This window comes from Narcine bancroftii, chromosome 4 (genome assembly GCF_036971445.1).
Source record: "Narcine bancroftii isolate sNarBan1 chromosome 4, sNarBan1.hap1, whole genome shotgun sequence".
Classification (NCBI taxonomy): Eukaryota; Metazoa; Chordata; class Chondrichthyes; order Torpediniformes; family Narcinidae; genus Narcine; species Narcine bancroftii.
The window spans coordinates 176987950-177012865 of record NC_091472.1 but is presented as its reverse complement, the minus strand read 5'-3'; the positions used below and the strand labels follow the sequence as shown (position 1 = coordinate 177012865).

The following is a 24916-nucleotide window of genomic DNA, read 5'->3' as shown; positions in this document are numbered from 1 at the left end:
CTTCAGGAAGCTCCTTCAAAAAATTTATTTCCTCACCTCCATCACTATGAAGGATACTGAACACAATGAAAGATATTGGCAGAGAAATTTATGTAACTTCTTCTCAGGCCTTCATACTTTAGTGACATCATCTCTATATTTTACCTATCCATACCAAACCAGAAGTGAAAAACTATGAACCCCTCATCATAGACAGATTAGCAGAGATAAAGTCATCATATTTACATATTTTGTAATTCAGCCAGAGCTTCTTTATCTGAAATGTGTATATAATACATTATCCAGCAGAGGGCAATATTAAACCAAAAGCTACATACATATATTGCACTTGGAACGTCCCATAGGTTCTGAAGGTTTCACAGAATTTAGCAGATCTGTTGCTTCTATACTTTGCTTCCATAAATTCAGTGAAAAAATTTTCTTGGGAATTTCATTTATGTTTGAAGGAACATTGTTGGTGGAGAATCGATAAAATTACACCACTGGCACACTGCACAATTCAAAGCTAGTTTCATGGTCCTCCATTTTAGTACAATACACAAAAGTGATGGAAAAACTCAGCTGATCATGCAGCATTTATAAAAAGTGAAGGGATATAACCAATATTTCGGGCCTTAATCAAGGTATGCCTGACACTGTGTAACCCGTTGATTATCTCCAGAAGTTGTGTGTACAGTATAGCACAACAATCACAGCATCTGCAGAATTTCCTGTTTACCTCAATTTCTAGCCATTCTGATTATTTTTTTAAACTATTTTATTTGTAAAACTATATTAGGGAACAAAGGAGGCTCTCTCAGATAAAATTTTAAAAAAAGCCTGGGCACAGGACTTACAGCTTTTAATTCTTGAAGAAACTTTGTAATTTTCAAATTGGTTAATATCTCTTCTTTATGTGCCCGCCACTCTCTCCTGCAATTTAAAATAGTCTATAGTTAATTTTAAACCAAATCCATTAACAGCCTTATTTGGTTATGTTGGAGAGTGACATAATGTTAATGATATCTGATCAACATGTCAGATATTTGTCTTGTGATTAGGCAGGTGGTTTTGCTCAAATGGAGGGACGTTACCCCACCTAATCATGCTGTGTAATGTCATGTTTAAACTTAGAGAAGATTAGATACTCAATTTCCAATTTGAATGTACATTTTCAAACACTGGGGACTCTTTTTGAATTAATTTTATGACCTTTGATTTGTTATGAAGGTAGATATGTTGACTAATGAGGTAATTTATCACTCTTGAGAATTCTGTCTCTTTTTTGGACAAACAGCTTCTGTTTTGGTAGTGGGTTTCAATTTCCCTTTCTTTATAATAAAATAATATAATGTCAATACAATATAATCTGTTGGATTACAATATGGAGTACCTTGGATGAAATGATATGATTTAAATGTAATGTATCTTTTTGAAATTTAACATGCACTCAGTATTTTTGGATGTGAAATTTCAATGTTAATAAAAATATTGAACAAGAAAAAGATTTCAGTAAGTTTGGATAAATGAACAGGAATAGACTATTTAGACCCTTGAGCATTTTCTGCTCTTCAGTTTGGTTAATACTAATCTGAACTTCAGTTCTGCTTCCCTCCTGAGCTACATGTGTCTAATGATACCATTAGCTAACAGAAGTCCTGACAACCCAATAATTAAAGCTGTGCTAATTCTAGTGTGCACGCCCTGGTGGGGAGAGAATCACACATTTTCACAACTGTTTACGCTGTAAAATACTTCCTGACCTCTCTCCCAAATTATATTAAAATTAAATTCCCATATTTTCGAATGCCATATCAAAGAAAATGATGTCACTTTATCAAATCCTAAAAACATTTCAAATACATCAATCAAAATATTCCCTTTACCTTCAAGACTAAAAGATTAACCCATGATAATGACATTTTGCCAGGAAGTAAATTTTGACTTTTTCAGGGGCTTAATAAAAAAATAAATAACTTGCATTTACTATTTAAGAAGTGTGTTAAATAAGCCGAGCAAGAGAATTTTAAAGTGAGATCCAACTAAAGATAGAGCCACCAAAATTGATGTAAAAAGAGGGGAATTAACAACAATCTACGTACACTCAGTTTGGATCAAAGCAGGTCTTCAAGGAAGAATGTAACATAGAAGATATAGGTAGGAGAGATCTTAATGTGTAATTTACAGTGCTTGGAATTTGAGAAATAAACCTCTGAAAAGATGACTTTGGAGGTGATTGAGGTGTGGTTGAGGATTTCAAAAGCAGATAGTGACTGTGGGCAATACTTTGGATTGGAAAATAGCTTAAATATAGTGGACATTTATGGATCTTTGTTTTACAGTCGGCTAATTAGTGGAGGGCATTATAAAGCTCCCAGGTTTATGTCTAGCATTTGTTGGTGGAATGTCACTTGAACAATGATTGCTGAGATAGCTGGCTCACACTTTGAAAGGTATCCATTCAATCTAGCTCTGCACCCAGTGCTGTCCCATCCCTTTTCACCATCAACACCTCTGTCTCATCTCCATACAATTCTTCTTTTAGATCCACCACACCTGCCCCAGCTAACCATCCTATCGCACTCAAGTGCTTTTTTCTGTCTATGCACCAGCTGCCCATCCAATCCCATCTCCAGCTTTCCATGCAGTCACTATCCTTGCACGCTGTGAACTCCATCCAGTCTCACCCATGCGCATCCAATCCCATCTCTTCCTGCCCATTATCCAATGCCTCCTTTTGCACTTCATCCAGTTCAACACCCACTTTCCATCGGACCCCTTCTTCTGCTCTCCATCCAGTTCTGATCTTTGGTCTCAAGTGAGACCATTACATGTTCTTCATCCAAATTCCACCCCCTTCACTACTTCCAGATCTAACTCTGTTCTCCATCCATAATATGATTAGATGTTACTTTGATGTTATATTACAATGCAGAAGATTTTGATTTGTTTCCTTTAGATGTCAAGAAGTGGACCAATTTAGTGTTCCTCACCAATGTGTTCCCATCATGATGAAATCCATTGCTTTTGCTTGTGTTAATCAGTAACCAAGGAAATAAAGCACATGCAATGATCAAGAAAAACGTATTCTCTGCTTTCCTTTAACCATTGTACCAAGTATCTGCCATAGCTTAAGTAGGCGATGCAACGTTACGATCAATCACATCATGCAACTGTGGCTCAGATTTCAGAATAACATTCAAAAAATGTAATTAATTAGAGCTGTATTCCTAATCGCTTGCACCTTCAAATGTTATTGATTGTTTATTCTTTTAGAAAATGGGTGAGTGAGGGGAAAAAATAATTGGAGCATTGTATTATGACTACTGCTCAGCTGGTGGATAAAATAAGGCTGAATAAATGGTCTTCATTTTGTAATCGATGTTTAATTATTTGTGCCATTGTGAATCAAATTGAATTTTATGATTTAATCTTTCTGTTAAAATCCTTAGGACATAGCTCCTGATCAGCTGACTCTTGAAGCCCTTTTGGAGATGACTGATGAAGAAGTGTGTGAAACGGTAAAGAAATATGGGACAAACAGTGAGGAATGTGCCAGATTAAATGCTTCATTGTCCTGTCTACGAAGTGTTTACAAATCAGGTGAGCAAACCATGTTGTCTTTTGGCTACAATATATCCAGATTCTTTCTTTGGCTTGGCTTCGCGGACAAAGATTTATGGAGGGGTATGATTAAACATGTTGAAAATACCTAGATTTTGCAAGAGATTCAAGTTCTGAAAACCCTTGTGTTGCACAGAGGATTAAATATTACATTGATTCAACTTTCTAGTATAGTGAGTAAAAGAACTCTTTCTTGCATTACTGAACCAAGTGATTTTTTTCTTAACTAGAAAGTTAGATATTAGCAAAAAAAATCTAGCAGTTGGATCACTCTGATTAGCATTGATGTTCCTGGACTTGGAAGAGAAAGTTCACTCTGGAATTTAATGTTCCTGAAAGTTATCTGATGGCCAATTATACTGCACTATTGAGAAAATGCTGCATTCTCGGGGATCCTACGTTTTTGGCAAGGAGATAAATCAAATGTTTCCCTGTCCTCTCATGATGTTATGATATGACCTTAAAGGTGAGTTCTCTCTGATTTTCAGGCTAATTCTACCCCCTTCCCCAACACTACTCAATATCAGTGAAGCAGATTATATGGTCTCCTTCCTACTTTTATTTGTGTTACTTTACTATGCACAAATCATTTATTGTAAGTTCTTGAAGTATGATAACACTTCAAAAGAACCTTGTTGACTGCCATAAAAGTCATTCTGAAGTCACAAAAAGCATTACAGAAATGCATCTCTTTTATTCAAATGTTCTACTGCGTTTATGTTCAAAACGAGCCCACCTTGGTGCTGTTTGGTGGCATTGATGCAGGGATATCACCTGAGCACAGAATAGTAAGAAATGACCTTGCTAATATTATTTATGATGCTGTAATTACTACTTGATTAAATATGTTGTCAGTATTAATAACTAATTGTCATCTTTCACATTCTAATTCCATTCAGTATTTTAACTGTAATTAAATGTAATTTAAAACAATTGATAAATATTAATAAGAAATTACCGTGCAATAGTCACACATGTTTTTGCTATAACCTTAAACAAATCTGCAGAAAACAAGCTGAAATACCCAAATCATTATTCCTGGGAAATGCCAACTTTCATACCAGGATGCGAATTTTGTATTGCAAAGGCACTTGCTTTGGCTTTACTGCTAAATAATATGTCATAAGAAAGATTGAGTATCAGTTTCACTTTGATCTCCTTGCTTCATATAGTGTGATAGATGTCATGACTCTCAGGGCACTCAGGCAAGAATGCCTTTTTTCTATTTTCTGTTTGTGTAAAGCTTCCAGAGAACAATGACACTTTACATTGTATTGATGTCACAGATGACATTTCATTGACTGGATTTCCTAGAAGCCATAACTGATTTGAGACAAGTAAGCTGTCTTGAGCAAATGTGACAAGTGACATATTGAGAAGCATAAAATAAGTTTGAAAATGTAGAATTTCCCATTGCCTTCTCTGCTGTTTTGAGTTATTTCTTGAGTCTTAGTACGCTAAGCAATGAACAGAGGGACCCAGAAACATTTTTATGAATTAAAACAGAGGAAGAAAGTAATCCAATGAAAGAATTAGGGGAGGGCTCATTGACGCCTTCTATTAAATATGAGTGGGGTCAGGAAAATTGAGTATTGAGTCAGGATATTGTGTTACAATCAGATGTGGGGTCAGGATTGGTTTCAGATTGAGCTATGATTGTGTTTAGGATGTAGCAGACTTCAACATGCATTTTATCTGAAGGCTGCTCCTGGTGATTGGAGTCAGGTGACTCAGACAGTTGGATTTGAAAAGTTCAGATCAAGTGATTCAGGGAACTTGCGATACAAGGTGGTATTAATTCACTTCAGCTCAGCTATTTAGGTATTTTTTGGGCAGAGTTCCACACAGTACATGTGTAGGAAATTTACAACTAACTTGATTTTTTTTCTTTCTTTCTTAAATAAAGGGGGGGGGGGGAACTATACAAAGGCTTGGGACCATAATTGGATGTGGTACAGTTATGGGGTACTGAGGGAGATCAAAGGAATAATTAAAGGGGACTAATCTGAATATGATTCCATGGGCCAAGTCAAGCAGGCTCAACTTTAAATAATCCAAACCAGACTTTGGATTTGTTCCAACGAGTTTTACAGTAAAGTGAAAAAGCATCAAATTGCTGAATTCGGACCAGATCAAAAATAATGACTGACTTGAAGCCAGATAAATTGCTCAATTTATGATAAAGAAGAGATATCACAAACATATTTGAACATGGACAGAGGTTATTTGACCCATCAAATATACGCGGGTTCCAGTCAGAACAAGAACAATCTCCATCATTTCAATTCCCCTGTAACTGTACAACATATTCCCTTTGACTTGTCTACCAACTTTCCCTTTTGATTCTTTTGCCACTTACCAACTCAAAGGATTTTTCACTAGTCAAATAGCATACCAGCATGTATTTGCAATGCGGAAGAAACCAGAGCACCTGGAAAAAAACCACATGCAGACTTTACCTGAACAGCACCCAAGGTCTTCATGCAATTTGTGTCTCTCTGAGGCAGCAGCACGAACAGTTGTGGAACCATAGCTGTCATTAAAAAAAAAGTGAACTGTTCAACATTTGATGAAATCTGTATCACAGTGATAGAGGAAAGCTGACATTAAAAAATCAAAAAGTGATATTGCTATGAATGCCTAGATGCCACAATGCAATGATCACTGTGGTAACTTTCTGACCTCAAGGTCAAGAGGGACCATGGTCTGTATACATACTGAAAAAATTGTAAAAGCTTTTGCCTGCTCCTTGGAAGGTTTCTGGTCTCTCCAAGCTTACCTTAGAATGGCAATGTGTATGCAAACCCTTGAACATAAGAACCTAATTTTTTTTTACATTTGGAAACTTTCCAATCAAAGTAATATTTGGATAGCAGTCAGGTAAGGACCTTGGCTAACTTCTACAATCTACTGAGGCCAGTTGTTGGATCTCCATTGCAATCCCTTAACAGAAACAGAAAGTGCTAGAAGCAACAAAAATGAAGGGAGAAAGACAGAGTCAGTGTTTCAAGTCAATAACTCTTCTGATGAAGGGTGCTGCCAGTTTCTATCTTTGTTTGGAATTTCCACCATTTAAGGTTTTTTGTTCCTATTAATAAATAATTTTTGGAGGTGCAATTGTTCTAATCTGTGAATAATTGTTCTCTCTTTCTTTTGGAAAGCAGTCAGAGTTACTGATGAGATTTAAATAGATACTGTACATATTAACTAGTCTGTTGAAGTTTAATTGTACAGGTATAATTTAATTGAAGGGTTTCTTTCCATTTTTTTATCTAATCATAAGAGCTTCTGGATGCAATACCTCACCTGCAGTCTAAAACATTGCCTTAGTTCAACATTACTCTTCTGGTTTTGTATTTTGAGAGTAAGTTGTTTTTGATGGGAATGCACCTGTTCATCCACTGAATTTGGGCAGAAAAGCCATCGAGTCTCTAGGAAAACTGTTTAACCTTGATTCACATGACCACACATTGTTGAATATAATTCAAACTATTAAATTACATTTAAAACCCAATCATTTTGGGAACTACTGATCTTGATAACACAAATTATTGTTGTGCATCCAATCCTCTGGTCCTTTACGCAGTCCTTGAATTTGCTGCTGCCTTCCAAATCTGTATCTTTCTCTATGATTGAATATCTCCACTGGGCCAAAATGTCTTTGCCCAAAATTAGAAATGCCATCATGGGAAACTTTCCTTCTTCACAACTCTCAACTTTTGTCTGCAACTATTCTCCTACTTGTTTTATCATTCTCTTTGACTGACATGATTCAATTGACATGTCTCATTCATTTGTAATGCTTTGTTTTTAAAAAATCTATATTTGGAAATATATTTTTATTCTCAATCAAAGAAAACTTAATTTGGTGGAAACCAATTGCCCAGAGACGTAGGGAAACACAAGAACTGCAGATACTAGAATCTATGAGCAGACAATGAGAAATTGGAAGGAATCAGAGGGACAGGGTAGTATCCATGGAGAGATCAAAGGTCCTGACCCGAAACATTGTCTGACCATTTCTCTCCACAAGAGGTTCCTGGTCCCTCCAGCTTTCCATGGACCTGCTTAATTCTATACTCTTCATTACTATTGTTCTCTAGTCTCCAATGAATTAAATGAACTGTTAGGTGTAGGAAAAGCTACCTTCTAGGACTTCCTTAAATCTGAAGGCCTGGTCAGACTCTTTTAGGATTTGGAGTAACAAAGATGGGGAGGAAGCATAGCTTAGACTCATTGACAGGTACAATGAAATGGATTTTGCTGAAGGGTTCAGACCTGAAATGTCACCCACTCTTCCACACTTACGGATGCCGCTGAACCTGTTGAGTTTCTCCAGCAGATTGTTTTGTGCTACAGATTCTAGTGTCTGAAATTTAACTTTAGTCCTAAATTTATTAATTGGATTAAATTAATATATTTATCTCATATTGATTCAATTTTTACCAATTCAATAAAATCAAACCATTCAAGCTTCACCGTGGAAGTAGACAAGGTTGCACTTTAAGCCCATTATTATTTAATATGGCATTAGAACCATTAGCTGTGGCCTTTCAGCAATCTGATGATATTTCTGGAATTATAAGAGGTGAGAATGCTCATAACGACTCACTTTATGCAGATGACCTTCTATTGTATATATCTGACCCTGATTGTTCAATTCCACTATTTTATCACTAATTCACTAATTTCTCAGGATATAAATTAAATCTCAAGAAAAGTGAGATATTTTGAACTTTCCAGCTCTCTGGACCTTGCTGATCCTTTCAAAATTGCTAACAATCAGTTTAATTATTTAGGTGTTACTGTTACCAAGAACTTCAATAATTTGTTTAAGGAGAACTCTCTCACCTTAATGAACCATGTCAAGAAGTCCTTAGCTCAATGATCACCTCACTTAATGTCCTTAATTGGATGCATTAATGCCATTAAGATGAATATCCTACCTAAGTTCGTATCTGTTTTTTAAGCTGTACCTGTATTTGTTCCCAAAACTTTCTTTTTTAGATTTGCTTGATTCAATTTTCTTTGGTTTGGAAAAATAAACATTCCAAACTTTATAAAATTTTTCTTCAAAAGCCAAAAAAGAGATGGGGTTTGGCATTGCCTCATCTGAGATTTTATTATTGCGCAGCTAATATTAAATACATTACTTTTTCAATTCATTGTCACAAGATACTGCAAGTTGGATTAATCTAGAAATTGAATCTACTAAGAAGTTTGTCTTATTTCGAAAGTTGGAGCATCATTACCATGTAAATTAACTGATAATTTTGTTGTTAATCATATGTTGAGAATTTGGTTTCATTTTAGAAAACATTTTGGACACCATAGATTTCTACTCGCCAGTCCCCTTTTAGCTAATTCTTTTTTTTTAACCTGAGGTACAAGATTTTGATCTTTTTATTGACCAAAATTTGGCTTCTTTTGAACAATTATCTTCTTAGTTTAAGCTATCTAAACATAATTTTTTTAAGGTATTTGCAGATTAGGATCTTGGTATTCAGACTCCCTCAAGATCTAGAATAAAATCATAAAAAGTTGATATCAGTTCTTTGAGTCATTATGGTTGTCTAGTGGTAATTCCCTGGACAAAACTAAGAAATTATGGGAGCAAGGTTTTCAACAATTATTGTCGGATGCTACATAGTAGCTGTTTTCAGTTTCTCCTTGTGATGGCAGGATCCATTGACTTAGAAGTGAAACCTGGGAGGCTGTACATGCTATGATTGTAGTAAACACACTCCTTTCCCTGTCTCCTTCCACCCAGACATGATAAATTCTCACCTAGACCCTTATCACATCCAATTAACCCCTTTTGTTGGTCTGGATTCTTTCCCCATTGTTTGAATTCTGAGACTTTCTGATGTATCCGGCTTCTACCATTTCTAATTTTTTTTTTCCTTGCAGAAGGGCTCAAGGCCGGAAATATCAGCAATATATCTTTGTCTCCTATGGATGCTGAAAATACCAGCTGAGTTCCTCCAGCATTTCAGCCTATTGAATTAAATATCCCTCCAAACACACAAAAAAATTGACCAAACTTCTAACTAATTTGCTTGTCTCAATCGATATGAAAGTTAAAATCCTCCGGTAAAACTATTATGTTTTTGCTACATGCTTGTCTAATCTCTGCTTTAAACATCCTTTAACTTCAATTGCTTTCAGGGTATCTAAACCTTGATCCATTGACAATCTTGAACCATACTCTATTTGCTAATTCCATACATGAAGTCTCATCCACTGTTTAATTACCGCTCATGTAAGAATGCTGTTTGCGTGCAAATATCATTGAAGATCACTGTGGGAATTATATCCTTGTGAAATCTCCCCATTGTATTATCAGTGTAGGCATTTTTGTACACCATTATACACTATTCACATTAGTGCATTTGATTTTTTTCCAACATAAGAAGCAAGCCTAATGCTGCCCCCATTTGCATAATGCCATTTCTATCCTAACAGACATAAATTAGAGTTCAAAGTTATAATCCACTTCAGTACATGTGGAATTTCAATAAAAAATATTGAATAAGAAAAAAGAAAGTACATCGGGGAACATATTTCAATAGATAATACTGACCTCAGAAAACCTGAACAGGCAGATTGCTCAGACCACTTGCAAAGACAACAGCAGGTGGATGTGCTTTTCCAGTATTTTTGCTGAATTCATAAATGGTAATAGCACAGAGGTATTTTATGATAAATCTTTCCAGCTGAGTAGTAGCTGGTACCCATCGCAATGACAACACCTGCAATATAGCATTATTTATCTCTGCAAAGAGGAATATCATTTGACCAAAACAAAGACACATTTGAACAGCATTAGCATGCACAGAATTAGTTATAAAAATAATCAAATAATACAAAATATACAAAATAATTAGATTTGGATTGAACTTTAATGGCCTGTTGACTTTCCCATTTCACAATCTTCCGATATTGTGGCCTGGTATGGCAGGAACCCTTGCCCTCTGTGGCTGCAATCTGGTTGCCAAAAGCTTGCTGCCAGATGTCCTTGATGACTCACAAGAAGGTCTTGGCTGAGATGAGTTGACACATACTGGTGCCCAGGGCTGATTGAAAGATCGGTCAGGGATGATTGGCTCTGGGATGTGCGTGACGATGCCAACTGAGAGACAGGCAGATGACCCAGGATCCTCATGAATGGGGACATCACTGTTTCTTACCTGCCTAGCATGGTAACTGCTGAACAAAGTGGGTAGATGGTGTGCCAAACTGCTTGCCTCCAGCCTACTCAACCTTTGTTTCAACACTGGAACCACAAAGCTGAGCCGCTGACTGATCTGAAGCAAAAGGCTCTCTGCTACCTTTAACATTGTGTTAGTTGTCTGTGCAATCTGAGCAGAGCTCCTTTTGTGGCAGAGCAACCGAGCTTGATGGAGAGGTCAGTGTGGGAAAGGGAAGCGGAGTTAAAATGCCATGCAGATCAAAGCTGGGGTGGCTAATGCAGATAGAGTGCAGGTGTTCTGCTAAACATTCATGTGGCCTACACTTCACCAGTTTAGAGGAGGCCATGCTGCAGGTATTGATACAGTAGACCAGGTTAGATGGGATGCAGGTAAGCTCTGGCTCATCTGGATAGTTTCTGGATGGTGGTGAGGGGGGGAAGTGAAATGATAGGTGTTATGAGGTCTGGCAGGCAGATGATGTTCCAGGAAGAAGCTGAGGGCTTTTAGATCTTCCAGATGGACGATGGAGGTGTACAGAGACTGAACATCCATGGTGAAAACACAGAAATGCTGGAAGAACGTAGCAGGTCTCTCACTATCCATAGGAGGAAAGGATATAAGGATATAAATGGTACAGATTAAACAGTGGGGGCCAAGAATCATAAATTGTCAGAAGAGGTCCCAGACATAGGTCAGAAGGAAATGAACAAGGTGAGAAAGGACAGAGTCAAGGTACGAAGGTAGAAGTTCTGTCGGGAAAGAGCTGGTGGAAGCAATGGTCTCACTGGTGGAATCCTGTTGGATTCTAGGGAGGAGATTGAAGCAGAAAGTGTGGGGTTGGGGCACTCTGAGATTGAAGGCTATGGACCAGAGATCTCCTGATGCTAAGACATCTATAACAATGTGGGAAACAGTGACTTTGTGTTTGTTTGGGCCATGGTGTAACAGTAGATATGAGGAGGTGTTGAATATTGTTTGAGCATTTTGAATATTTTAAAAATAGTTTTGACACCCCCGTAAGCTGTAGGGAAAAATGCTTCCAGCTGATAAAATATGGTTTTATCGTGAAGGCAAATATTGCATGATGGCAACTGAAGGCAGCTCCAGTAGATGGCATCAACCAGCCACCTCAGTAATGACATCCATCCTTCCTCAGCAATGACATTTCTTTGCACTTGTGGAAAAAACACATTACTCACTTGACATACTTTGTTGGTTAGCAGAGAGCTGGTGGACTTGATGTTGCTCCAAATTTAGCTGTTGCCCTCAATCAAGGTTTCATAGGTCCATTGATGAGGTCACAAGTTTTGTTTGTCCTTAGCATGTGTAGAAAGAAAAATGGCATAATGTCTCAGGTGTTAAGCAGGAAAGCCTGCAGATGCTGTGATTCCAGCATAACACACAAAAATGTTGGAGAAATTCAGTCGGTTTTTCAGCATCTGTAGGAAGGAAAGGATCACCATTGTTTTGGGCTTGAGCCCTTCGTCAAGGTTTGAGCAGGAAGACACCAATAAAAAGTGGGAGGGGGGGAGGGCTGGTGGGTAGAAGATAAAAAAAGCTGAGGTGATGGGGGAAAGGGGTAGCTCCCTGAATGGAGAATAAAAGGGGTGGGGAGCTGAAAGAAAGAAAGGAGACAGAGGGAGAGGCCAAGAGAGAGACTCAGGGGAGGGGGTTTAATGGAAACTGGAAAATGGTTCTGGAAAACAGTAATGGGAAACTCCTCAGGTCTGAGTTCAAGGGTTAAACTAATTTCTTTTCCACAGAAAATATCAGACTTTGCTGGGTGTTTTCATCATTATTTGTTTTCATTCTATGTGAATGCAGTCTATTTCTTGAATTGGAGGGGGTGGGGGGTGGGGTGTTAAGATGTATTAAAGTAAAGCACTCTTTAGAATCTCAAAAAATATGCCTTGAGTTAATGTAACATGCACCGCAATGAATAAATAGTACAATTTTCAAACCTATTGATGCACCATCAATAATCACAAAAGATGGGAGTTGTGAAAATAATAGGCTTTTATTAACTATAGACTGGAACCGCTGTCAACCTCATTGGCTGATCAAGGTGGAGTGAAATGGGGAGCATGCAAAGGGCTATGGGTAGGATTGGTCCAGCCGCAACAGCCAATCATAACATAACAGTGGTTTACTACATCAACAGACAGCCTTGTATTTTGGAAATAATATTTAAGTGCAGTGTTAAATTTGTAATTCATAATAGCCTTTTGGTTGATGAAATTGGAACTTTATTCCTTCCATATGTTACGAGCCCAGAGGACTCCAAAACCCAACAGCAATAGATATTCACCAAGACAAATGGTTACTTAAACAAAAGTTGCTTTTAATTATCTTTAAACATGAAAATAGAATCAAATTTAACTTATCACTATTGACTGACTTAACCTAACTTAACCCCCTTCTAATTCTAAGTGCACATGTATGTAATGTGGGTGTTTAAGTTCAGAAAAGTTATTTGGTTCACAGTCCAATCTCACTTCTCATTCCTCCAAGTTCACTGGTTGCAGGCAATTCTTATACTGTGAACAGAATTTAACATTTATGAAGTTCACCAGGCTTTGGTGCTTGAAAGGTAAATGGTTACAGCTCAGGAAGGTTCTTGTTGGTTTTCAGAGAGAGATTTGTTGCACGATGGACACCCAGCCACTTCAGTGTCCTGCTGATGAAACTTGCCCCCTTCAGGGTTCTCCAGATGATGACCTCTTTCTTTCAGGTCACCACAGAGTGCCTTTTTGTTTCCCTTATTCCAAGTGAAATATTAGACAGCCAGTCCTCTCCTCTTTCATGAACCACAAAGGCTTTGACCAGGCCGAATCAAGCACTTACAACCCATCTTCCACATGGGGTTTTCCACAAGCTTGCCAGCTTATCCTGTTCCATTCTCAGCTGCTGTTGATGGCTGTAACACTGTAGAAGTAATCTGTGTGTGTGTGTGTGTGTGTGTGTGTGTGTGTCTCTCTCTCTCTCTCTCTCTCTCTCTCTCTCTGAGAGAGAAAGGGTGTTTGATCTCTCTGCTTGCAAAACCACATGACCCTCTTAGAACAGCTCCAGACAAGAACAATCTGCGGCTCCATCAAGATCTTTCATCTGTTGCCTTTTTGTAAACAACAATCCATTAGTGAAGTCTCTTTGGCACTCTCCAAAGCTCTTGCAAAGGCTCGTCTCGCATGGGGCAGAGCTCCAGTATTTTAAATAAGATCTGTTTTAAAGTGTTTGTATGTGACCTACTCTAACAAATCTTTTCCAATTTTACTCCCAAAAACATCTATATACTCTTGTCACACATAAAAAGAGAACATTTCATCCTGTTAGTGTGAACCTCTGCTCCCAATGGAATAGCCCTGTGGCATTAGTGACTTGAATCTAGAAATGTAGACCATTGATTTGGAGATGGAAGTATATATCCCTCCATATAAACTTGGGAATATAAATTCAAATAATTAAATAAATCAGGATTTAAAGACAAAAAAAGCTAGTTTCATTAACAGTTGCAATGACATTAATGGATTAACATAAGCACACACTTGATTAGTAATATCTTTGAGATTAGGATATCTGCCAATCTTACCTGGACGGGTTTACATGTCTCAGACTGCACAACAATGTGGTTGATTCTTGACTTCATTTGTAAATAAATGAGCAAGCCATCCAGTTCAAGAGACACTTACAATTGGATGATAAGTTTTGGCCTTCCAGTGGCATCCAGACTCCATGACAGATTTAGGAAAAGCCAGGAGTATTGCACTGTCCTACTCCAATTGTTCTATCTTCCAATATAAAATTAGCATATATTCCAGTAATGCCTGACAGATGCCATACAAGTACCTGAAGCTATTGCTAATGCACATTTTAAGTTATGTGGCTGCACTTTGTAATGGAACTGGCTCAGAGTTGCACAGTTCTTTCATCATTCACTTTAATATCAATGACTTCATGGTCCAACCAACTTGTGAAATGTAGTCAGTGACACTAAATAAATACGCTATTATGTGATATTAGTGATGTAGCATCAAGAAACTTATTGCTTTTAACTTACTTAACTGCTAATTATCATGCAAATGTTGAAAGTTCTTATTGCCTCTCCAGATGTGCATGTTTAATTCAGATCTTGGGCATCAACTTGTGCAGCTTTATCCAATCTCTGTAAACCAAGCCGTCCTGAACCAATGTGATGCTTCGACTTTCTTCAGTTAACTTAATAGGCTCTTTAAGTGAAACACAGATTATCCAAGTAATATTTCAAAAACTCACGCTGTTTCCAAAAGTAATTTCGAAGGACTTTACAACATGTAGGCAGACGCTAAAGGAATTTTTGACTTGTACTCTGCGCTGGGATCTTTGCAAAGTGACTTGTCTTTTTTCTTTGCTATCAAAGCAGCTTTCCAGGAACAAAGTCGCATTGATTCTCAACCCTCGGAGAGAGCATATTTCAGCTTTTAAATAGTGAATCATAGTTTTAACATCTGCCACAAATGGAAACATCCTTTCCACATCCACCTTGTCACGACCCTTTCGAATTTTATGTTTCTATTTAATTACCTGCCACTCTTCTAAACTCCAGCAGATATATGTATAGTCTGTCCCATCTTTCCTCGTACCCATTCCAAATAGATCCAGCAAATCTTGTTTGAAGTGCTTCTGACACATTAGCATCCTTTCTTAAATGAAGAGACTAACACATCTGTAGAAGTTCTCTAGATAAAGCCATGCTTCACTAAAGCATAGCCTATTCATTTTGTATTCAATTCCCCGAGAAATGAAAAATGAACCTGTTTTCATGGATAGTAAATTTGAGGAATAAATACTGACAGCAATGAGAAGATAAAACCAAGTTCAAATTTATTGTCAGAGTAAACACAGGACATCACATACAGAATCAAAACCTGAATTTTATTGTCATGAACAAGTCATGACATTCGGTGTGCACAGCAGCATCACAGAGCAAGCATTCATATTCTAACCATCTTATATAAAAATAAATATAACAGTGCATGAAAAATAAGGCAGTGACTTTGCTTAATTGATTATTCAGGAATCTGATGGCAGCGGGGAAGAAGTTGTTCTTGTGCCGTTGAGTGCTCGTCTTTAGGCTCCTGTACCTTTTTCCCGATGGTAGCAGAGTGAAGAGGGCATGGCTTGGGTGGTGGGGGTCTTTGACGATAGAGGCTGCATTTTCAAGACACTGCTTCATGTAGATGTCCTCGATGGAGTGAGGTCTGGTGCCCTGTGATGTCGCAGGCCGAGTTAACAACACTCTGGAATTTATTCTTGTCCTGAGAATTGGCACTTCCATACCAAGCAGTGATGCAACAAGCCAGAAAGCTCTCCACAGTACGCCTGTAAAAGTTTACAAGAGTCTTTGGTGACATACCGAATCTCCTCAGACACTTCACAAAGTATAGCTGCTGGCAAACCTTCTTTGTGATTGCATCAACATGGAGTCTCCAGGACAGATCCCAAGAATTTGAAGTTCTTGACTTTTTCCACTACTGAGCCCTTGATCCTGAGATTCTCTGAGATTCTTTTTTTTCCTGAGGGCCAGGCGGAATTTCTACTTATCAGTAGTGTAAACTGTACTCAAGGAAAAAGAAACATTTTCAAACGAGAGAAATGTAACAAAGAAAGAAATATAAACAAACTGACTGTGTAAATACAGAAAAAATATTCAGTAATAAATAATCTGCAAAATAAGAGTTCTTAAATGAGTCTCTGATTGTGTTTGATGATGGAACCTGGTGATATGGGTCTTGTGGCACTGAAATGTCTTTCCTGATGGCAGCAGAAGAACAGGATGTTCTGGGTGTTGTGGATCCTTGATGATTGCAGCTGCTCTGCGATAGCAGTGTTCAAAATAGATATTCTCTATGGTGGCGAGGGTTTTGCCTGTGATGCACTGGGCTGCGTCCACCACCTTTTGCAGGGGTTTCCACTCAGAGTTATTGGTGTCCTCATAACAGGCTGTGATGCAGTCGATCAGCACACTTTCCACAACACATCTGTAGAAGTTTGCCAAGGTTTCCAATGACCTACTGAACCTCCGCACACTCCTGAGGAAGTAGAGGCACTGATGTGCTTTCTTCACAATGACATCAGTATGTTGGGTCCAGGAAAGGTCCTCTGAGATAGTGATTCTCAGAAATTTAAATTCGCTCACCCTCTCCACCACTGATCCCCAATGGTCCCTATGATCACTATCTAGTTTTCCCTTCTTAAAGTCTACAATCAGCTCCTTGGTTTTAGTGACATGGAGTGAGAGGTTATTGTTAGTGCACCATTCAGCCACGTTTTCAATCTCCCTTCTGTGTGCTAACCTATTGCCCCTTTTGATACAACCCACTACTGTGGTAGTGACAGCAAATTTGTAGACGGTGTTGTTGTCGTATCAAGCCACACAGTCAAGGGCTGAAGTGAGAAGAGCAAAGGGCTAAGTACACAGTCTTGTGATGCTGCAGTGTTGATGGAGATTGTGGAGGAGATGTTCCTGGCAATCCACACTGATTGGGGTCTAGAGATGAGGAAATTCAGGATCCATTTACACAGTGGGGCATTGAGGCCCAGATCTTCAAGTTTGCTGATCACTTTTGAGGGGATGATGGCGTTGAATGCTGAACCGTAGTCAGTAGAGACCATCTTGATGTGTGCATCTTTGCTGTCCAGGTGTTCCAGAGTTTTGAGTAGAGCCAGTGAGATGGCATCTGCCATAATCCTGTTGCTGCGATAGGCAAATTGGAATGAATCCATGTGGGCGCTCAGACAGGAGTTGATATGCTTTAATACCAGCCATTCCAAACATTTCCTCACTGAGATGAGAGTGGTCAGTTAGGCAGATTATCACATTTTTCTTGGGCACTGGTACATTTGAGGCCTCTGAAACTGATGGGTACCACGCCCTGTCAGAGTGAAAACATTGGCCAGTTGGTCAGCACAGGTTTTCAGTATGGAGTAATCCATCTGGACCAGATGCTTGGTTGGGTTCGCTCTCCTGAAGGTAGCCTGCAGGTCATCTTCTTATACTTCCTTTTTCTAGTGGTCAAATTAGGTGTGGAAGCTCATCTGGGTGTCTCCTATTGCACCGGATTTGATTTTGTAGCAGTTTGTGTCATTTAGGCCCTGCCACAGTAGTCGGGTATCCTTTGTTTTTTTTCCATTCTCATCTGGAATCGCATTCTGTAGGTTGAACCTGCTCCTGGTGTAGTGTTCAATACTTAAATGCCTGTGATCTGGGCTCTCAGCAGATGCAGGATTAAATTGTTCATTCAGGGCTTCTGGTTAGGAAAAACCCTTGGTGGGGACACACTCGTCCACAGCTGTTTTGATGGGAAAGTCCATAACCATCTGCCGTTCTTTCTGATTGTGCCATTGGGAGAGAGTTGTTTTCAGCCCCAGTGGAAGGCATATCTTTCATTGTCTTCATTATAGGTCTTACACAAATATTGACAGAAAATCCTTCGCAGAAAATGGATAACATGACCAAAGCTAATTTTCTGTGAAACATAATAATTCAATCATCAGAAACATGAATTCTCTTGGTCTCTTTATGTGAATGGTTGAAATCAGGAAGGAGATTTGATTGCCCCTTCAGATATTGTCTGCTTAAACAGATCCTGCAAAACCTATTTCAAACTTTGTAATAGAAATCTGATCAAAAAATTCCTACTTTCTATTGTAAAACTGCAATGGATATGATTTGGGCTTCAATGGTTGACTGCCTGTGTCCGTTTTTCATGTGATTCATGTGATAGCACAAAAATTCTGGAGAAACTCAGCAAGTCACATCACGCTCTTTATGCAGCAAAGATAAATGTACATAACTATGGGCCTGAGACCTTTATCAAGGGATGAGCAAAAGGCAGACAGGCACCTGAATAGTATGGTGGGGGTGAGGGGCATTAAGGAAGCACGGCCCACAGGCAAGAGGTCATAGACATAGATACATGGGAGGGTACTAAATAAAAAACCGATAGGGGGAGGGGATAGCTCTAAATGGAGAGGGAAAGAGGTGGAGAGCTGGACGAAACAGAGGCATGGGGAAGAGAGGGAGACAGGAGTGGCCTAATGGAAACTGGAGAAGTCGATGTTAATGCCATCTGGTTGGAGATCTAATTCCCTCTTAATTAGATTTCATGAACCTGCCTCTACTGCCCTCTGTGGCAATGAATTCCACAGATTCACCACCCTCTGGGTAAAGAAATTCCTCCTCATCTCGGTCCTAAATGGTTTGCCTATTATCCTCAAACCATGGCCCCGGGTTCTGGATTTTCCCATCATTGGAAACATCCCATCTGCATCCATTCTGTCCAGTCCTGCCAGAATTTTATGTCTCTATGAGATCCCCTCTCAATCTTCTAAACTCCAGCGAGTACAATCCCAATTTGCGCAATCTTTCCTCATAAGTCATTCCTGCCATTCCAGGTATCAGCCTGGTGAATCGCCTCTGCACTCCCTCCATTGCAAGAACATCCTTCCTTAGATAAGGTGACCAAAATTGCACACAATACTCCAGGTGTGGTCTTACCAAGGCCCTGTGCAGCTGCAGTAAGGTATCCTTGTTCCTATACTCAAACCCTCTTGATATGAAGGCCAACATACCATTTGCCTTTTTAATCGCCTGCTGTACCTGCATGCTCGCCTTCAGAGACTGGTGTACAAGTACCCCTAGGTCTCTCTGCACTTCCCCATCTCTTAATCTATTGCCATTCAAATAGTAATCTTTGCTCCTCCAATTTGCATGTGGCCCTGGTTTGGCAGTGTATGAGGCCATGGACAGACATGCTGGTGCGGGAGTGGGGTGCGGAATGAAATGGTTCATCACTGGGAGATCCCCATCTCCACTGAGAATGCCAGTGAAATAATCTCCCAGTCTGCATCCAGTCTCTCCAAGGATGAGAAGGCCGCAATGGGAGCACTAGGTCAGTAGATGACCCCCACAGATTCACAAGTCAGGAATTACTTCACTTAGAAGGACTGTTTGGGGCACTGAATGGAAGTGAGGAGGGAGGTGTGGGCACAAGTTTTACATTTAACGTTTACTGGGGATTAGGCCAGAGCTGGAATTGCAGGAAACTTGAATTGTATCATGTAACAGAAGTGGGTGGACAGATAAATAAGTGACAGTTGGGAATTGCACGCAAGGTCACATGAAATAAATCTCTGTCTGATTGAGTATAAACAAGTTGGTTGAATGCCAAGCTTGAGAGCACCTGGTTATTGAGCTTACTTAAATGTCACTTGCTAACTTTTGCAAGGCAGCTGTGCCACTTTTGCATTTCATATGCAGGAAACCTCAATGATAAAACAATAAAGGGCTTTTCATTTGTAAGTCAAACACTTGTACATTTTTTTTGTGATTTCAACAATTAAGATGTGAGAATAGATTTAATGAAGTGATTCTTTTACAATGAAATTTTGGTTGCTAGAAATTTGCAGTGGGTCTTAAGTGGAGAATGCTGTTCTCTGATGCAATTTGGTTCCACCCTTGAGATCTCCTGATAGAACTGTTTCACTTCTAGCACCTTAAATAAGATCAATGTGGAATCTTTCTGTGTATGTGACTAAGGCCTTAACCAGGGAAGGAGGATGATAACATCAGTCCCTTCATTAAAAATCAAATGATTACAATAAATCATATTTATCATTATTTGTGTGTTTTTTTTTAATTCATTTAAAGTTTTTGTATCATTTTATTTACAAGAGCTGAAGTCACCATCACATGCCCTGAATGAGTCTTGGAGGGGGAACATTTAATGATCTGAACAGTGCTGTCAGCTTGATGGCTATTCCATGGAGAATCATTGGCTAATTCCAGTCTGTCTGTCAGTGCATTTCAGAATTCTGCACGTGGCAGGAGTGCAGAACGTGCTGGAGGTCAGATGTGCAATATTTGACTGATCTCACCATGGAGTTTAGGGACATTCCTTATCCCATCAAGTCTCGAAGCCGACTAACTCTGTATCTTTGAACGAGGCCTGGTTTCCAGTTATGGATTCGTTTTGGAACCAAGATCTCAAGGTCATTGGGAGTCCACCAGCCACAGAAAGCACAACTGCAGAGCTTGCATGTGTGATGAGGGCAGGTGGGAGAGGGGTTATGTGATACATAACCTGGTTCAAACTAAAAGATTTTTCAATTTCAACTTGTATTTCCGATAGCTATCCACAATGGTACTTGTTATTTGGAGTTGTAATAAAATTGTTATAAAAAGTATCGTACATGACAAGCTCTACATGTTGTGGGTTCAGCCCCCAGTTGAAAAGTTTCAAAGTTCCTTTTATTGTCATATAATAATACATAAAAATGTATTATACATGAAACACTTCAACTTCTGTCTGTTGTGAGGCAAACAAAGATGAGCATTGTCTGGCGAACCTAACAATAAAAGAAAGAGAGGCAAGAGTGTCCCTTCAAAGACACTGAGTGACCGTGGATTCACCTTCAGTGTTCCTGCAGCTTCTGCAGATGCACAGACTCCCGTTCAAACCATTGGCTGTCTGAGCTCCAGGTCCGAACCCACGATCAGGAAGCCTTCAGAGCCGAGGTCCTTCAGGAGCCCTTCTTGCCCTCAGCATCCTCTGGAATCCCAGTTATAATGCCTGTTTCCCATGAGCCAGTGTCCAGCAGCCCGCAGCCTGGACAGTGAAGGGGAGATTTCGGGATTTCACAAAATGGTACAGCCGCATGACTCCCGGGTGCCAAAGAGTGTCGTGCAGTGCCTAAAGTTGTTCAGACTGTGCACTGGCACAGGTCTGGGACAGGGCATGAGGGGAGTCATTGAGCTTCCCCGGCCTATACTGAATGTCATAGCTGAACGTGGCCAGCTCGACTCTCCAGCGCAATATCTTGTCGTTTTTGATCTTGCCTCTGTGGGTGGTGCTGAACATGAAAGCCACCGCACACTAGTCTTTGAGAAGGGTGAACTTCCTGCCTGCCAGGTAGTGGAGCCAGTGGTGGACCACTTCCACTATTGCCTGGTCCTCCTTTTCGATGGAAGAGTGCCCAAGCTCTGAGCCATGGAGGGTTTGGGTGAAAAATGCCACGGGTCTGCTTCATAGTTGAGGGTGGCAGCAAGGGCAAAGTCAAAGGCATCGCACTCCACCAGGAATGGGGTGTTTTCCTCCACAGCATGCATTGTAGCATTGGTGATATCCTTTCTTTTTTTTCTTTTACTTGTTTTTTTATTGTATGACTTACCATGATTAATAAATAAAATTTTCAAAAAAAAAGTATAGATGAAATACTGGAGCAATTTCCCAACATCTTCGAGGGGTTTGGATTCTACCATTCACCTATAAAATGCAATTAAAGGAGAACGCACAGCCAGCAGTGTATGGGCTGAGGTGGGTTCCAGCCCCACTAAAAGACAAGTTCAAGCAGGAACTCGACCAATTGACGGCACTAGGGATCATAAACAAAGTGGAGGAGCCCACAGAATGGGCAAATTCAATGGTGTGTGTCAAAAAGAACGGTGACCTACGCGTGTGCATGAATCCAAAAGACGTGAATGCCAATATAAAGAGGGAACATTATCAGATTCCAACCAGGGATGAAGTTACAAGTGAGATGGCCGGTGCAAAGTTTTTCACTAAATTGGATGCATCTCAGGGGTTCTGGCAAATAAAACTGCATGAGGATAGCACAGAACACTCTGCATTCAATACACAGCATCAAAGAATATCAAAAGTGCTGGTTCAGTAGTTAGGACGGTCTTCAGTCATCCCCACTCTTCCTCGTGGTTGTCTGTCCACTTCAACTCACATTTGTCCTGTAAAAAGTTCCTCAGGTACATTGCTTTGGAAGACAGGTTTGTATGAACTTACCAATGAAATTGATCATTCCCATCACTCTCCAAATGCCTTTTTTTGTAAGTGGGTCTGGACATCTCTAAAATTGCTTTCACCTTGCTCTTGTCTGGCTCCACACCTGCCTCCGACGGTTTATCTCCCCGAAAGGTGCTGTCCTTCACACCAAACTGACATTTTGCTCTGTTTAACTTTAATCCATACTTCTGGAGATGATGTAGCACCTTGATGGGCCTCTCATTGTGTTGTTCTTGTGTGGATCCCAGAGGATAATGCCATCTGCGTACACACGTACCCCATTTATGCCTTCGATGATGTGCTCCAATGTCCCGTGGAACACATCCGGAGCTGAGGAAATTCCAAAAGCATCGTTAGACAGGAATATCGGCCAAACGGTGATATCCTTTCTGATGCAGGCGAATGCCGCTTGCACCTCGGCGGGGAGGGGAAAGGTGGTGGCTTGCACCAGTGGGCGAACCTTATCTGAGAACCGGGGTGATCCACTGGGAATAGTAAGAAAACAGTCCTAGGCACCTGCACAGGAGGGAACGGGAAGTTGCATTAGAGGGCGCATCCGTTTGGGGTTGGGACCGATGGCACTATGTTCCACGATGCACCCAAGGATGGTGAGGCGTGTGGTGCTGAACACACACTTCTCCCTGTTGTAGGTGAAGTTTAATACCTCTGCCATCCAGAGGAACTTCTCCAGGTTAGCATCGTGGTCCTGTTGGTCGTGGCCGCAGATAATGTCAGTCTACCATACAATCCCTCTGGAACACAGAGACTCCATTTGTGACCCCAAAAAGGATCCAGCGGAACTGGTAAAGGTGCCCATCAGCCTCAAAGGGCTTATCCCGGGCATGGATGAGGAGCTGCTGTAAGGCCTGCCTACTTTAGGTCAGTGGTGGAGAAAACCCTGTACTGGGCTATCTCGTTGACCATGTTGGCAATACGAGGTAGTGGGTAGGCAACCAGCTGGGTGTACTGGTTGATGGTCTGACTATAGTCAATGACTATCCTCGATTTACTGCCCCCTTTGACCACCAGGACCTGGTCTCGCCATGGGCTAGTGCTCGTCTCTATTACGTTTTCCGCCAGAAGCCGTTGCACCTCGGCCTTGACGAAGGTCCTGTCGGCCCCACAGTAACACCTGCTCTTGGATGCCATGGGCTTGCAGTCTGGTGTCAGGTGGTTGAAGAGGGAGGGTGGACTGTCCGCAGGTGGGGCGGGGCAGTCGCTAGGTTTGGCGTTGTGGACGGTGAGTGGTGGGAGTGGGCCACCGAAAGCTAGAGTGACACTGTGGAGATGCACTGGAAATCTAGTCCCAGGATAAACGGGGCACAGAGCTTTGTCATGACCAAGAGCCTGAACTCTTTGTACATTTCCCCTCCCACAGTTAAATTTATAGGACCCCAGTGCTGTGATGGAGTGGTCCTGCGACGGAAAAGCAATGGAAAAGTTCACAGTTGTACTTTGAGCACCAGCATACAGACCACGTGCAGGTGTACAAAGCTCCCAGTACTACTGCTATCATATAGGCATTTTATTACCTTCCTGTTGACAGCGATGTTTTCCAGGATGACCATCGCTAGTTTGTACTTGGTATAGTAATGGATCACCTGGAATGCGAATGGGACAGTTTTGTGCGCAGCACCATGAGTCTGAATTGACGACCTCAGCCAGAGTGCGGATGATTGCCGCCCGCCCCCCCCCCCACCCCCGATCGCATGCTTCCAGATCTCAAGCTTTCATGCGCTGTGGATCGATATCCAACTTTTCTATGCTGAGAAACCTCTCCATCTTTCTTTTAAATTGAAGCTAATTAAATTGTGATGCGCTGCAGTGTGATCAAACAAGCTCATACTACGAAGGCTTAAAATTTGCACACAAGGTTCAATATCCCTACTGCCTACACAAGGGCCAGCGTGAGCCTTTATAAGGAGCCAGTGATTGGCAGGGAGTAGGTGGAGCCAGCCTCCCAAGTTACCTCCCTGCAGGTACAGTGGGTTTCCCCCTGCAGTAGGCAGATAGGAATACAGACAGTCACAGACAGTCTGGTGGTTGTATCACCACAACTAAGTTATGTTTTAAGTGATTAGAAGTTGTTTAACTTACATTTAAACATCCACACTACACTACTAAACACTTTCCAAAAAAAAGAAAAAAACTGCTGCTGTCTTATACCTAGAACCTGTCACAATCAGAAAACAAGGAGAGAAAAGGGGCCTACCACTGGAGAGAAGCAGGGAGCTAGCGCTCTCTTGTTATTGCTCTCCCGCAGCGACAGAAAGATGGTGTTGAAGAAGA

The 24916-nt window shown here is 40.4% G+C and overlaps 1 protein-coding gene and 1 long non-coding RNA gene across 3 annotated transcripts in view; one reads left to right on the top strand and one right to left on the bottom strand.

The window, feature by feature from the left end:
- Positions 1 to 24916, top strand: part of ksr2 (kinase suppressor of ras 2) — a 402678-nt gene that overhangs the window by 112327 nt on the left and 265435 nt on the right. The window contains exon 3 of the mRNA XM_069933137.1: positions 3432 to 3582. Within this exon, the coding sequence (XP_069789238.1) occupies positions 3432 to 3582 (151 nt within the window). The remainder of the gene's footprint in view (positions 1 to 3431; positions 3583 to 24916) is intronic.
- LOC138761274 (uncharacterized) lies at positions 827 to 24916 on the bottom strand. 2 transcript variants are annotated; one of them, XR_011356232.1, is made up of 5 exons: positions 24840 to 24916; positions 11996 to 12112; positions 10187 to 10355; positions 6063 to 6136; positions 827 to 912 (listed from the first exon to the last, which is right to left on the bottom strand). It is a non-coding gene; the product is annotated as an uncharacterized lncRNA (long non-coding RNA). The 2 variants fall into 2 exon arrangements; XR_011356231.1 differs by lacking the exon at positions 827 to 912 and adding an exon at positions 4166 to 4377.